The following is a 15,465-nucleotide window of genomic DNA, read 5'->3' as shown; positions in this document are numbered from 1 at the left end:
CACAAAAATTTTAAAAATTAGCCAGGTATGGTGGCATGCACCTGTAGTCCCAGCTACTCAGGAGCCTGAGGTGGGAGGATCAATTGAGCCTGGATGGTCAAAGCTGCAGTGAACCGTGATCGTGCTACTGCACTCCAGCCTGGGCGACAGAGTGAGAACCTGTCTCAAAAAAAAAAAAAAAAAAAAAATCTTGTATTTAATCTCTCAGGGGAAATGAGTGTTGTGCAGTATTCTTACTATTGGAAGGCACATCAACACTAAAAGAAATGTAGCTTAATTAAATTATGAATTTTACAGATGTTATAAACAGAATCACTAGAATGTAACCCCAATAGAGGATACCAATTAGATTTTATTTCCCTTTCCAATTCTGGTCCATTGGACATGACTGCCAGAGGCTCCTTGTTGAGAAGGATACTGAGGCAGTGCTTGCACTCAGTTGGAAATAATTAATGATTGATTTACAGTGCCTTCTGTGGAAGCCTCCAAAGACCTTCACCTTGCTATATCCAATGTTTATTTCTCAGTCCTCATTTTACGTGACCTATTAACAGCAGTTGTCTTGGTTCATCACTCCTTCCTCCTTCACTTTCTTCGCTTGGCGACTGGTTCCTTTCACATAGCTAGCCACTGTTCTCAGTCTCATTTGCAGATTCTGCTCACCTTGCCTCCCTCTTAGAGTTGAAGTATTCCAAAACTCAGTCATTGTAACACCTTTCTATCTAAACTTGCTCCTTAGAGCAGCATGGTCCAATAGAAAAATAATGCGAGCCACAAATGCAAGCCACATATGTAATTTGAAACTTTGTAGTAACTTCGTTTAAAAAAAGAAACTGATGAAATTAATATATATCTTATTAAACCCAATATGTCCTAAATATAATCATTTTAATAATATAAAAATAGTGCAATATTTTAAGTTATTTTATTTTAATATTAAGTCTTCCCAATCCAAAGTGTTACACTTGCAGCACATCTCAATTCAGACTAGCTAATAGATGTTGTATTGAATAGCATGACCCTAGATTATCTCATCCAATTCCTTAATTTAAAATACCATCTACATCCTGAATACTGACTACTGTCACATTTTTATTTCTAGCTTGGACCTGTCTCCTGAATTCCAGACTAACTGATATCTAAGGGTGACATCAGTTCTCGGATTCTGAATGTGTATGTCTAACTTACCATGTCCAAAACTGAACACTTGGTCCCCAGATTTGCTTTTCTCCATTTTAGTTACTGGCAACTTCATAACTTCAGTTGCTCAAGCCAAAAATGTTGGAATCAACCTTGACTTTTCTTTTTGTCTCAAACCTCGTATCCAATTTACAACTCCTATGATACTATTGGTTCTATGTTCAAAAGATATCCAGAATCTAATTCCATATCATTTCCTCCACTACAGTACTATGGCCCAAATTCCCATTATCTAGGATTACTGAAATAACATCCAAACTGATCCCCCTTTCTCCTCATAGGAGCCAAATGTCTGTGAATAACATAAGCCAAATCATGTCATTCATCTGCTCAAAATTCTCCAATAGCTCCTAATCTTACCCAGAGTACAAGCTGAAGTCCTTATAATGACCTTTAGAACTCTACAGGATCTGAGGCCAGGCATGGTGGTTCACCTCTAACCCCAGCACTTTGGAAGGCTGAGGCAGGTGGATTGCTTGAGCTCGGGAGTTTCAGACCAGCCTGGGCAACATGGTAAAACCCTGTCTCTACAACAAATACAAAAATAAGCTGGTCGTGGCGGAGTGCACCTGTGGCCCCAGCTACTCAGGAGGCTGAGGTGGGAGGATTGCTTGAGCCCAGGAGGTTGCAGTGAGCCAAGATCAGGCCACTGCACTCAACCTGGGTGACACAGCGAGGTTCCGTTTAAAAAAGAAAGAAAGAAAGAAAATAACTCTACAGGATCTGGCCCCCTGTTACTTTTCTGACTTCATCTCCCACTATTTCCCTTGCTTATTCCACTCTAGCCACCCCCTCCTCCTGCTCTTCCTTGAGAAGGTCCATCATGGTCTTTCTTGAGGGCCTTTCTTTGGATTTGCTGTACCCTCAACTATCTCCATGGCTCTCTACCCCACCTACCACCCCCTTGTTTTTTTGAGACAGTGTCACCTGTTGTCTAGGCTAGAGTGCAGTGGTACAATCTGGGCTCACTGCTTTGGCCTCCTGGGCTCAAGTGATCCTCCCCCCTCAGACTCTGGAGTAGCTAGCTCCCGCCACCACACCCAGCTAATTGTTTTTGTTTGTTTGTTTGTTTGTTTTTGTAGAGACAAGGTTTCGTCATGTTGCCCAGGCTGGTTTCGAACTCCTGAGCTTAAGCGATCTGCCCCCCTCAGCCTCCCAAAGTGCTGGGATTACAGGTGTACACCAACCCACCCAGCCTTCTCATCTCTTTCAAGTCTTTGCTGAAATATCTTCTGAAAGAATCACTTGAATAAGTGAATGACATGACATGAATGAATGATTGGTATGATGAGATATGACAGAATAGGTGCCATAAGGAAGAGTCAGAGCACTAGTGCCCAATGCTTGCCCTTCTAATAGAAGTTAACACAAATCTAACTTTCAATATTGATTGAGCACCCATTATGTAAAATAGACATGTATATGATTGGCTGCTATCAGTGAAGGGAAACATTGAAATAATCTTGTTGCTTTGGAAGGTATTCTTGAACATTTTCAGCACATACAAATAGCTGACTTCCTTAGTCACTGAGAAGGCAGTACCCCTTAACAAACAGGAATAGCTTCAGATACCCCAGGGCTTCCCCCTCCTAGGCAATCAGCATCTACACACATAATCCCTCAATCCAGGCAGTATTTAAATCACTGCACAATTAGAACACTTACTTCTAGTCATTACTCTTAATTTGATGGGTAACTAAATCACTTACTGCCTCAATTCTTTTATCCCTATGATAAAATGTCTAATTTCACCTGGTTCCCAATTCAGGTTGAGATAACAGGACAACATGCACTTGGCTGTTAGAAGTTGGCAGAATGTATGCATTACAGAACTTAAGAAAAAATCTTTTTAAAGCTAAGATTTCTAAACGAGGGCTATTTAAAACTCATCTTCAGTTTGTAGTAGACTTTAGGTCTTTAGTCTCTCCTTTTATATACATATTCTTTTAGAGATAATTGTCAGCAATCATGCTTGGACAAAAAGTTGTATTACAGGTAACTGTTTTTCCTCTCTTCCTTTCTTTTCTCTTCTCCGCACATAAATATGAAACCTGAGTAATCAACCAGAGACATTGAAATGTGTAGTTCACTCCAGGAATGGATTTGAGCGTTGGAGGGTAGGGAGAAGAATACAAAGGATCGAGGGAGCACATGTAGGGGAAACAAGGAGATAGTAATGCTAAATTTATAAACACTGCTCAATTCAATCCAAAAAGTGTTTATTGAGTGTAGAGTTCTGTGCTGGTCATTTTAGTAAAACCAAGATGAGCAAGACTCATGATGATTCTCTGTCATCAAGGAGCTGGGAGTATGAGCTGAACTAAGACGCACACAAATTATTAAAATATGGTGCAGGGTACCCTATTTTAATAGGGTACATAAAGGAAGTCCAAGGAGAAATAAAGCTGACATTAAGAACGTTTTAATATGCCAGGGCAGTTACATATATTAACAACCCTTCCAAAAATTCCAGGTAGGCTCAGGGAGGATAGGTAACTTGTCATTAAAGCTAGAAAGTTGGTGTAGTCTGGCATTGTCCCTAACCTAGGTTCTGAAGCTCAGGCTCCTTTCAGAACACTACTGTTAAAGGGAAGCCCGAAGGAGTCGGGGGAGGGGAGTACGTTTTGACTGGATATGTCTCGGTTGCCGTGGAGGGAACAGGAGGTCAGAAAAGCCATTTGGAGGCAGCGTGTGCGATAGGACTAGAAGGATGAACCGGAGATTGAGTGGGAACCAGTGGAGGGAAGAGGGAGGGACTTTTCAGGCTAAGGAAGTAACAAGAGCAATTAGCTCCTCTCCTAATTCCTTGGGAGTCGAGGAGTTAACGTAGGTAGAAAAACTGGCGTCCGCCCCCCCACCACCCTCCACCCCTGGAACTTTTCCATTGGAGCTTTTAGGTGTTTGCCAATTTCACCATTAGGTGTGTTATTTTTGTAACTTGAAGGAGAAAACAAAAAACAAAAAACTCATGTTTTAATAGCACTGGATTCCTCGGACGGAGGGTGGGGGTCCGGCCAGGAGCCTCTGGCACATTCCGTCCCTTCTACCCCTCAGCTCGGCCGCCACCTGCGAGCCATTGATGTGCGAGAAGGGTGCTCCCTACGGCGGGATCCTCGCGGGTCGGAGGCCGGTCCCAGGCCTGGCGGGGGTTGACCCCGGAGGGCTGGGCAGGGGCGGGACCCCAGACGCACCTGCCTGCGAGGCGGCTGCGCGGACAGACGTTCCAGCCCCTCCCGCCTCGCCGTGTGTTTACGTGGAGACGAAGATGGCGGCGGCGGCGGCCGTGACGGCGCTTCCCGTGCGGCTGAGGGCTATCCGCCAGTGAGCGCCGAGACTGTTTCCACTTCGGGCGGGGGAGCGCCGGCCTGGCTGGGCTCTCTGGGCTGCGGAGCTTGCTGTCCCACCTCCGTCGAAACCGACCTTTCCCCAACCACCCCTCAACCCCTGTTTTCCCCTGCCTTCCTTGCAGAGGCCATGGAGGACGAGGAGAGACAGAAGAAGCTGGAAGCCGGCAAAGCCAAGGTAGGAGAGCCCGAGGCAACTGGGCCTGCGGTGGGAGGCGATGGCTAGCAAGGGGTGGGAGGGGGTCTGGGAAGCTGAGTTCGCCGCAGCCCCAGTGCACTGCCGGAGAGGGAGGTGCTGCAGGGTCTGCATCTGTCCTCGCCCTCCTCCTTTCCCCTTTTTCCAATTGGGGGACAAAGCCTTGTGCTGCTAGCTAGCTGATAATACTTCCGTGAGGATTGAATGTTGTGCCTTCTTTCTCGTGAATGTCCAAATAAAACTCCCCTTTTACTGTATTGCTGTAAACTAGTGTTTAGTTGCTTCTAAACCTCCGACCTTTCATTTTTTAAGGAGTTTTCTGGGTGGTGCAGGCATTGTGTTTTCCAGGGTGGGGATTTAGGGCTTTTCTTTATTGGGTTGGGGATTTGTGCGCTGATCATCGGCTTGTCTTCCTTAGGTGGCACGCTGGCACTCTTGGGTGTGTGTGATTGGCCTGTGACAGCTGTCTCAGCAGTGGCTTGTGTGTGCCACAAGTGCCAGCTGTGAACTTGGCTTTAGGGGCGTTTTTAGAAGCCTGTCTTTGTATGTTTGTACTTGAAGGTCTTTGTCATGGCATGCGCTTTTGTGTCGTATGGAATGTTAATGCAGTCTGTGAATGGAACTTCTGGGGACCGAAAGGTTCCATATGCCTAGTAACACCTATAGAATTCCTGCTTTAAGTAATTTAGTTGTTATATATCTCTCTGGCGAATCGTGATTATGCGTGTGCGTGTGTGTATATGTGTGTGTACGTGTATGGAAAAGCCTGTAAAGCAAACAATACAATACACAATTATACAGAGGCATCGTTCATTGGGCTTCATGAGAAATTTAACATATACAAAATATAAGTTGCGTAGCATATTTCTTTTAAAAATTACATATTTGAGCGTGTATTTTGTCTGGGCTCAAAAGCCCCCTTCCTCCCTTCAATGAAGTCTTCTTTTATAGATTACATTCTTTTTAGAGATAATTGTTAGCAATCATACTTGGACAAAAAATTGTATTACAGGTAACTGTTTTTCCTATCTTCCTTTCTTTTCTCTTCTCCGCACATAAACAAAGGAACCCAGGTTAGTGATTTATTATCAATGAAGGGCCATACCGCAGAGATGCAGTGATAGAAGCTCAACACAAGTTTGTTAAATGAATATAAATGTAAAAACTAGCTTCATATTTCTAAAATATAGTTGACTTTCTTATAGGATCCCTCTATTTAAGGTCAAGATCTAAATGCTTGTATATAGCCAGGTAAATTTTTACTTTCGAATCTATAAATGGTGGGAAAGGGTAATCAGGGTACCTTTAGAAGCCCAAGCGCTTACACTTGTGCAATCTGAGGGGCTGAGCAAGCTCTGTGCATCTAAGGAAGTAGTGGAGATGAAGTGTGTGCCCCCTCCAAAAGCACTGAAGATCTAATTAGATATCTTATTTGTCTGTTACCTCAGAATTTTTATTGCCTGCCCCCAGAAATATCTTTCCTAAATATATGTGAAGCAGTCCTACAAAACATGGTTTACTTTGGACATACACATTTCATAATAGAGGATTTATTTAAATTGCTTGCAGTTGTAGTTGATTTGGCAAAATACAATTCTAGTTTCTTTGTGTGTTTCTTTGTCTTTCAAAATTCTGCATATGGGGTAAAAACCAACATGTTTAAGATGAATTTTTGTTGTAAAAGATTATCTTCTTTTAGAATTTAGTCCTTTTTCCAGTAAGATATAAATCTATGAGACTTGTAAGGCAAGGTATGTTTGCTGCAACGTTAACTATACAATATAAAAATGCTGACATTGGGAGCCTGGGGCGAGAGGATCGCTTGACCCCAGGAGTTCAAGACCAACCTGGGCAACATAGACTCCACAAAAAATTAAAAAAAAAAAAATAACTGGGCATGGTGGTGTGCGCCTATATGTATTCCCAGTTACTCGGGAGTCTAAGGTGGGAGGATCACTTGAGCCCAGGAGTTCGAGGCTGCAGGGAGCCATCATCATGCCACTGCACTTCAGCCTGGGCAACAGAATGAGATCCTGTTTCAAAAAACAAACAAAAAACAAACAAACAAACAAAAAAAACCCTGGAAATAACTTTTAAAGACAACATGAAGAGAATCATTTTCTAAGTTATATAAACATGATGGAATATTTTAAAGCCATTAAGATTATGAAGACTGCTAGGAATATGAAAAATAGTGTGAAAAGGGCATTATCAAAAATAGCATATACATTATTTCATTTGTATAAACGTGTGCTTTCAGATTAGAACTGAAAAACTCTGGATTATAATGTCATTCAGCAAACCTATATTGAACCCCCATTTTATACCTAGAGGTGGTGACAGTGTCTGCTCTCAAGTTGCTCACTGTTTAGTGGGAGAGACAGACTCTGGGTGATAAGTACAAAGAGGGATGAGCTGCAGTGGGATTTGGGGGATATTTTTCCAGGTTTTGTTAAAGTGTTTTAAATGCTATGATCTCAATTTATAGAATTACTAATAAGGCTCTTACTATTGATATTAATGCACGGTAATATAATGCCTTTCAAATAGTAGTTATTCATACGTATTTGCTTAATGAATGAGCAGAATGATTACTGAGTCATTAATAAGTGTTACTTTACTAGCATGGTTGTAATTTAATAACAGTAATCTAGAATTCTCTTAATGTGAATTCCATATTGCTAGTATCAGAAACAACTTTAAATGATCATTTTCCAAAGTTTATCTGAGACTTCATTCTCCAAATGTCTCATTTGTTCACTGGATTTAAGTATTGTATTTGATAATCTAGTTTCACAAACCACAAGTTATAAATCTTTTGGGGGGTAATTTATTGGTAAACGGTTCCATTGAAAAATTCCCTTTCTGTGTCTAAACCTTATAAATGATGACTTCTTAAATAGCTTGTCATGTATGCGGCATAATATATAGTATACTTTATAAAATATTTTATACTACCCCAAATCTGTAATAATGGGTTAATAAATTGTGGTATTTAAAATAATTCTACAAAGACTTTTTGAGTTCAGAAAATGCCCACAAATAATGCCAGGTTAAAAAGAAAAAAGTTACCAGAAAAAGGTATATGTACATGTTTAAATATCAAGACACCTGAAGCACCAAGATATAAATTGTGGTTATCTCTGGGTTGTGGGTTATAGACAATTTTAATTTTCTTTACACTTTTAGTAATTTCCAAATTATTGATACAATATATCTCTTTTATGCCCAGAAAAGAAGGATCAAATGCCTTTTTTCTTTTTTTTTTTTTTTTTGAGACAGGCTGTCTCCCAGGCTAGAGTGCAGTGGCACGATCTTAGCTCACTGTAGCCTCCACCTCCCAGGTTCAAGTGATTCTCCTGCCACAGCCTCCCGAGTAGCTGGGATTACAGGCATGTACCACCACGCCTGGCTAATTTTTGTATTTTTAGTAGAGATGGGGTTTCACCATGTTAGACAGGCTGGTCTCAAACTCCTGCCCTCAAGTGATCTGCCTGCCTCGATGTCCCAAAGTGCTGGGATTACAGGCATGAGCCACTGCACTCAGCCTCAAATGCCATTTTTTAAAAACCATGAAGGCTTATCAAATACATTATATTAAACACATGTTTTAGTGTCTGACCATTATCCAGAACAGGAAAATGAGGCATAGAATAACTTATGTTTCCTATTTTAGTGTAGGTCTGGAATTGTAATTGTTATTTCAGTGCAGAGTGTATTATATAGTTGGGATTATACTGTTAGACATTTTATAGATCTCCTTTCTATTTTTGTTGTTCTTCTTTCCTTGCTGTTAGTTCTTATTGCTATGGGAATGCTTTTACTCTTCAGCTGCCTTTTTTCCTAATTTGCTGTTTTAGGTTTGCTACAAGTAAACCCAGAACTGAGCTTGATAGAATACTATGTAAAAAGAAAACAACAACAAAAAAACAAAGACCTTAGGCGGGGTGTGATGGCTTACACCTGTAATCCCAACACTTTGGGAGGCTGAGGTGGGAGGATCGCTTGAGCCTAGAGGTTCTAGACCAGCCTGGACAATGAGACCCCATCTCTAAAAAGAAAAAAGTATAAAAAACAAAACAGGCAGGGCGCAGTGGCTCACGCCTGTAATCCAAGCATTTTAGGAGGCCGAGGTGGGTGGATCACCTGAGGTCAGGAGTTCGAGACCAGCCTGACCAACATGGCAAAACCTCGTCTCTACTAAAAAATATAAAAAATTAGTCGGGCGTGGTGGCAGGCACTAATCCCAGCTACTGGGGAGGAGGAGGCAGGAGAATCACTTGAACCCAGGAGGTGGAATTTGCAGTGAACTGAGGTTGTGCCACTGCACTCCAGCCTGGATGACAGAGCAAGACTCTATCTCAAAAAAACAAACCAAAACAAAAACGGAGACCAGTGGAGCTTGCCCAATGGACTTTAGGGCAATTTAGTTTTTCTGCTGCTTGTTGGTTATTTTGGTTTACTATTGGGTCTCAGCTATTTCCTCAGTATTGATGTTGCAAGAAGCATGACCCTGGGAGATGTAAGACATTACTGCATTATGTATTAAGTAAATATTTTCAGAGCTAGGCTAACTCCCTCTACAGTGTTTTGACAGGGATGGCACTATGTAGGTTGTCCTTGTGTTGAACCAAACTATTTTAACTCTGCTTTAAATGACTTCATTTTTTCCCAAGTATAATTATTCATGTCCCGTAAAGAAAGTATTGTAATTTAAGTGAACAGAATTAGAGGACAGTTGTATATTTAATATAAAATTATTACTCTTGTAAATTTGCATTAGGTATACTTTTTTTAGGTTATTCAGTATTTTATATAATGGGCATTATTTGCTGAAGAATAAAAAATTATTGCCTATTATATTCAGTAATTTGTAATTACATGACTTTTGTTTAACAAGCATTTTCAGTGTGAAGAGTAGTTCCAATTGTGTACCAAAAAAAGGATGGTGCTTCATGCACGCTGTGTATGGATTATTGATAGCAGGACTTTTCAATTACTGTTTCCACTGTGATAGACAGAGCTGGTTATGGTGTAAAACTGTTCTTTCCATGTTTCAGATAATGTGTTCCACAGCTAAGAAAGTGTTTTCCCTTCCTGTTTTAAGCATTCTAGTTTTTTATACTTACATGTGACAGAGCTTACTTAGCATTCAGAGTAGATGCAGCAGTTTGATAACCTTCATCAACATTTATTGTGGCAATGGTACATTGCCTATGACTTAAAACTAATTCATGACCTTCAGGCTTTTTTTTTTTCCTTTGAGACAAGGTCTCGCTCTGTTGTCCAGGATGCAGTGGCAGCCTGCCTCGACCTCCTGAGCTCAATTGATCCTTCTGCCTCAACCTCCTGAGCACCTGGGACTACAGATGTGCACCACCACACCTGGCTAATTTTTAAAAATTTTTCGTAGAGATTGGATATCACCATGTTGCCCAGGCTGGTGTTGAACTCCTGGGCTCAAGCGATCCTCCTGCCTTAGCCTCCCGAAGTGCCAGGATTATAAGTGTGACCCACTGCACCCAGCTCAGGCTTTGTCGGAATGAAGCAAAACATGGTGTTTAGAGAGAGAATGTGGAGGAAGGAATGTGATGCCCTGTCAGTGAAACTGAAAGTTGAATGATAGCTCATGGAAAGAGGAAGTGAAAAAGATAGGATACATCCAACTGATTGAAATATGACAAGAACAGAACAAAAATTTTTTTCAAACAAAAACACCTCTCATTTTATAAATAAAAAGGTTCATAGTAAAAACTATGACTACAAAATGTCTATTATAGGCTACTAAATATTGAAATGTAAGTGAATTTCTTCTAATATAGCTCGAAAAGGTTATGATAAATTGTTAAACAATAAGAGACATTGTTTATATTCATTTCTTAGTAAGATTCCACTAAAATTAAGGTTAGTCACTTTATATAATTGGTTAACATTCATTTAAAAACTTTAATTTGAAAAAGCTGCGGAATTTTTCAAAACTTATTTATAAAAGCGGTTTGGCATCTGGGGTGTGTGTGTGTGTGTCTGTGCATGTATGTGTGTGTGTGTGTGTGTGTGTGTGTGTGTGTGTGTGTGTGCTGGAGAGAGGGAGAAAGAGAATTTATAATATTGCTCTCTGGCCTGGTAGAAATGGCATTAGGACTTTGGAGACATTTGTTTGCTCATTTGTTCAACCAACATTTTTGAACGCCTACGACTGCAGCTATGAACTTTCACTTAGCAAGCTTTTTTTTCCGCCCCTTCCACCCCCACCCCCGCGCCCCGCCAAGATGGAGTCTCGCTCTGTCGCCCAGGCTGGAGTGCAGTGGCACGATCTCGGCTCACTGCAATCTCCGCTTCCCAGGCTCCAGCTATTCTCCTGCCTCAGCCTCCCGTGTAGCTGGGACTATGGCGCCTGCCACCACACCTGGCTAGTTTTTGTATTTTTAGTAGAGACAGGGTTTCACCATATTGGCCAGGCTGGTCTCGAACTCCTGACCTTGTGATCCATCCGCCTTGGCCTCCCAAAGTGCTGGGATTACAGGCGTGAGCAACCGCGCCTGGCCGCAAGCATTTATTTAAATGATCACAAATTCTTTGCTTTATTTTCTATTGGAATAATCTTATGATGTGTATCTCAACAGGTGTTTTGAAGGCTAAATGAAATAATGGGAGCTTTTTGAGTTCTCTAGGTGCTAGATATAAAGAACCTATAATTATTTTTTTAATTGAGGTGAAACGCGTAAGAAAAATTAACCATCTTGAAGTGAACAGTTCAGTGGCTTAACACAATGTTATGTAACTACCACTTCTATCTACTTCCCAAACATTTTTTCATGTCTATAACCCTGTGCCCATCAAGCAGATATTCTTCATTGCTTCTTCCCTCTAGCCACTAACAATCACCAACACACTCTCTGAATTTACCAGTTATAGATATTTCATATAAATGGAATCATATAATATGTAACCCTTTGTGTCTGACTTCTTTCACGTAGTATGTTTTCAAGGTTCATCCATTTTGTTGCATATATCAGTACTTCTTTCCTTTTTATGGCTGAATAATATTCCATTGTATGTATATACCATAATTTGTTTATCCATTTCTAGACATTTGGGTTGTTTCTACCTTTTGGCTATTGTGAATAGTGCTGTTATGAACATTTGTATGGATGTATTTGAGTACCTGTTTTCATTTCTCTTGGGATATACTTAGTAGTAGAATTGAGCAAGGTCATATGGTAGTTATATTTCAACTTTTTGAGGAACTGTCAGACTGTTTCCATAGCGACCGTACCATTTTACATTCCCATCAGCAATGTGTGAGACATTCCAGTTTTCCCATAGCCTCACTAACACTTGTGTTTTCTGGTTTTTGTTTGTTTGTTTGTTTGTTTTTAATACTCATCCTTGAGGGTATTAAGTGGTTTCTAATTGTGGCTTTGGTTTGTATTTTCCTAGTAAATAATGATGTTAAGTATCATCTTTTAATGTGCTTTTTGGCCATTTATAGTTTTTTTTTGTTTTTTTGTTTTTTTGGTTTTTTTTTTGAGATGGAGTTTTGCTCTTGTCACCCAGGCTGGAGTGCAATGGCGCAACCTCAGCTCACTGCAGCCTCTGCCTCCTGGGTTCAAGCAATTCTCTTGCTTCAGCCTCCTGAGTAGCTGGGATTACAGCCACTCACCACCACGCCTGGCTAATTTTTTTGTGTTTTTAGCAGAGATGGGGTTTCACCATGTTGGCCAGACTGGTCTTGAACTCCTGACCTCAGGTGATCTGCCCACCTCGGCCTCTCAGAGTGCTGAGATTACAGGCATGAGCCACTGCGCCCAGCCCATTTGTAGATCTTCTTTAGAGAAATGTCTGTTAATATCCCTTGCCCATTTTTTAATTGGGTTGTTACCAACTTATTTTATCTAATATTAATTATATCTATATCTATATCTATATCTATATCTATATCTATATCTATATCTATCTATATATATATATCCTTTCTATATTTGTGGAGAGAGAGAGAGCGTGTGCACTCAAGTGCCAGAGAGGAATGGGTAGAAATACATATCCCCAGTGGGATTACCTTCCTTTTTTTTTTTTTTTAGGCTTTTTGGGCTTTGCCAAAATTTAAATTGTTGCTTCCTTTGAATAATAGATTCTTGGTGAGTTGATAAGAGCATGATGCTGAAGTTTGATTTCTTTGTTGGCCAGTGAGTCATTCCATTCCATGACCAGCTGTTTTACAAGTGCATGCAGTTGGTCAAAGGGGCACCTGTTGGATTTTTGGCTTGATCATTGCCAATCCATTTACACTGTGAGAAAAAAGTAACTTAGTGTTCAAAAATAAAAAGACCTGTCATTTTAGTATGTGAACATGGCAGATCTATAGCTACTTCACCAGTATGAGATGTCTTTGTTACCATATTGATACCCCTTTTACTTTTTATCTTAGTCATCACCAAAATGTAACTTACAACACTTAGTGCCCTTCTAGGTGCACTGCATAAAGCTTTGGTTGATTTGTGCATGGGTTTAACAGTATTCAAAAGTGTTCAATATTTAGAGTATTCAAAAATTTAATATTATTTCAGGAGTAGTTTTGCTTAGGTTCTTGTTTAAATTTATAGATTCTTTTGTACTATGTAAAATTCCTTTTTCCTCCTTGTTCATGAACAATGTAGTGTTTGTTTTCAGTTACCATCAGAGTTATGATTCTTATTGTGGTTTACTGTTCTCCGAGATTTTTGTGTGGTCTGAACGTTTCTCCGTAAGTCTAAGGGTTTTTCCCCCTTTTAAGAAATCATTTCTTAAAGCCCCCAAGATTATTGTTTTGATGATTCAGAACTATACTCAACTTTACCATACAAAGTTCTAATCTATAAAGATTGTTTTCATAGGTTCTCTGATTTACAGATCTCTGAAAAACTAATAGGATATAAAATCTAGGCTCCCCTATTAGTACTGAACACACTACAGAATTTGTTGTTTAATAGGATTGCTCATTGTGGGCTCTGTGATTAGGCTGTATTTATTCCTCCAAGATCCCACTTTTTTTTTTTTTTTTTGAGACGGAGTCTTGCTCTGTCACCCAGGCTGGAGTGCAATGGCGTGATCTCAGCTCACTGCAAGCTCTGCCTGCCGGGTTCACACCATTCTCCTGCCTCAGCCTCCCCAGCAGCTGGGACTACAGGTGCACGTCACCACACCTGGCTAATTTCTTTGTATTTTTAGTAGAGACGGGATTTTACCATATTGGCCAGGCTGGTCTTGACCGCCTGACCTCATGATCCACCCACCTTGGCCTCCCAAAGTGCTGGGATTACAGGCATGAGCCACCGCGCCCGGCCCAGGGTCTCACTTTTATTCAAGTTAGTATTGCCTTATTAGTTGTTTCCCCAGAGAAGATAGTGACAGGGATCAATTATAACTAGAATAGTAGTTCTCCGTATGTATCATGAATCAAATTTTGTGTGTGAAGGAGACCTTGTAAGGATTGCAGTGGGCATGAGGCAGAGATCTCAGTTAATTCTTATGCCATTTATATTCTCTTGACTATATATATATTGGTTTCTTGAGAGCCAAATAAATTAGTAGATCTTCTTCTAAATGGCAAGTTATTAGAAAAGAAACTATGTTAAAACTGCATTAGCAAATATCTACTGGGAGTTTATGTATGAAGTAATGAGTTTTGGCTGAAAGTTACAGAAGCTCTCTTATCTATTCATATACAACTTAAAAATATTGGAAATACTTTTGGTGTGAATTTTTTTATACTTGCCAAAATAATATTTAATTTTAATTTGTATAAATTCCTTTCACAATGAAAATTCATATCTGAGCATTTCTAATGACTCGTATAACAAGAGAACTCTCACTTTTCCACTTTAAACAACCATTCATAATTTTTATAATAAAATTTGAGAAAAAGAAAATTAGAGTTCTTTTTTAGTGAAAAGCATATGTAGTTTTTTAATAAATTCAAAGGGTGAGATAAGGTAGGTAATTTTAATAGGCCTCAGGATTTTAATTGTATGGCAGGAAAGTCTGTCTACTTTTTCTCTAGGATTTGTACTTAAATTTTTTTATTGTTCTATGCTTTCTCTTCTTTCTTTCTCTATCTCACTCTCTTTCTCTCTATTTTCTTTTTCACCCTTTTTTTTCTTTTCTTTCATTTTTGAGACAGGATCTCACTCTGTTGCCCCGGCTAGAGTGTAGTGGCATGATCATGGCTCATTGCAGCCTCGACCTCCTGAACTCAGTTGATCCTCTCACTTCAGGCTCCTGAGTAGCTGGGGCTACAGGGGCTCACCACCATGCCTGGCTAATTTTTAAAATTTTTGTAGAGACAGGGTTTTGCCATGTTGCTCAGGCTGGTCTTGAGCTCCTGGGCTCAAGCGGTTCTCCCCCCTTGGCCGGCCAGTATGCTGGGATTATAGGTGTGAGTCACCACTCCCAGCTAATGTTCTCTTTTCTGTCTCATGCACCATGATATTTTCTAGGCTCAGTAGTTTAGTTTATACTTACTAATATATTCAGAAAGCATCTTGGTTAAAAAATCCTTTGAATTATTCTGTGATTATGTCCCTTTATTCTATACACTCATAACCAAATCCTACTTTTTAAATTAAAAATTTGTTTCACACACTTGGCGGTGAGCTGAGATCGCGCCACTGCACTCCATCCTGGGCAACAGAGTGAGACTCTGTCTCAAAAAATAAAAAATAAAAAATAAAATAAATAAAAAATAAA

At 40.1% G+C, this 15,465-nt stretch overlaps 1 protein-coding gene across 5 annotated transcripts in view; it reads left to right on the top strand.

Moving 5' to 3' along the window:
- Positions 1–4,426: 4,426 nt before the first annotated feature.
- AKAP9 (A-kinase anchoring protein 9) overlaps positions 4,427–15,465 on the top strand; it is a 171,501-nt gene continuing 160,462 nt past the window's right edge. For all 5 annotated transcript variants that reach the window (XR_012090367.1, XM_073009135.1, XM_073009134.1 and 2 more), the window contains exon 1: positions 4,427–4,722. Coding sequence is in view for 4 of the 5 variants with exons in the window: in XM_073009135.1 (XP_072865236.1) it covers positions 4,675–4,722 (48 nt within the window). In the remaining variant the exon portion in view is untranslated. The remainder of the gene's footprint in view (positions 4,723–15,465) is intronic.

The sequence above is a fragment of the Chlorocebus sabaeus genome, chromosome 21 (genome assembly GCF_047675955.1).
Source record: "Chlorocebus sabaeus isolate Y175 chromosome 21, mChlSab1.0.hap1, whole genome shotgun sequence".
In the NCBI taxonomy this organism is placed as follows: Eukaryota; Metazoa; Chordata; class Mammalia; order Primates; family Cercopithecidae; genus Chlorocebus; species Chlorocebus sabaeus.
The sequence above is the reverse complement of the archived record's forward strand: the minus strand, read 5'-3'. Positions and strand labels throughout refer to the sequence as shown.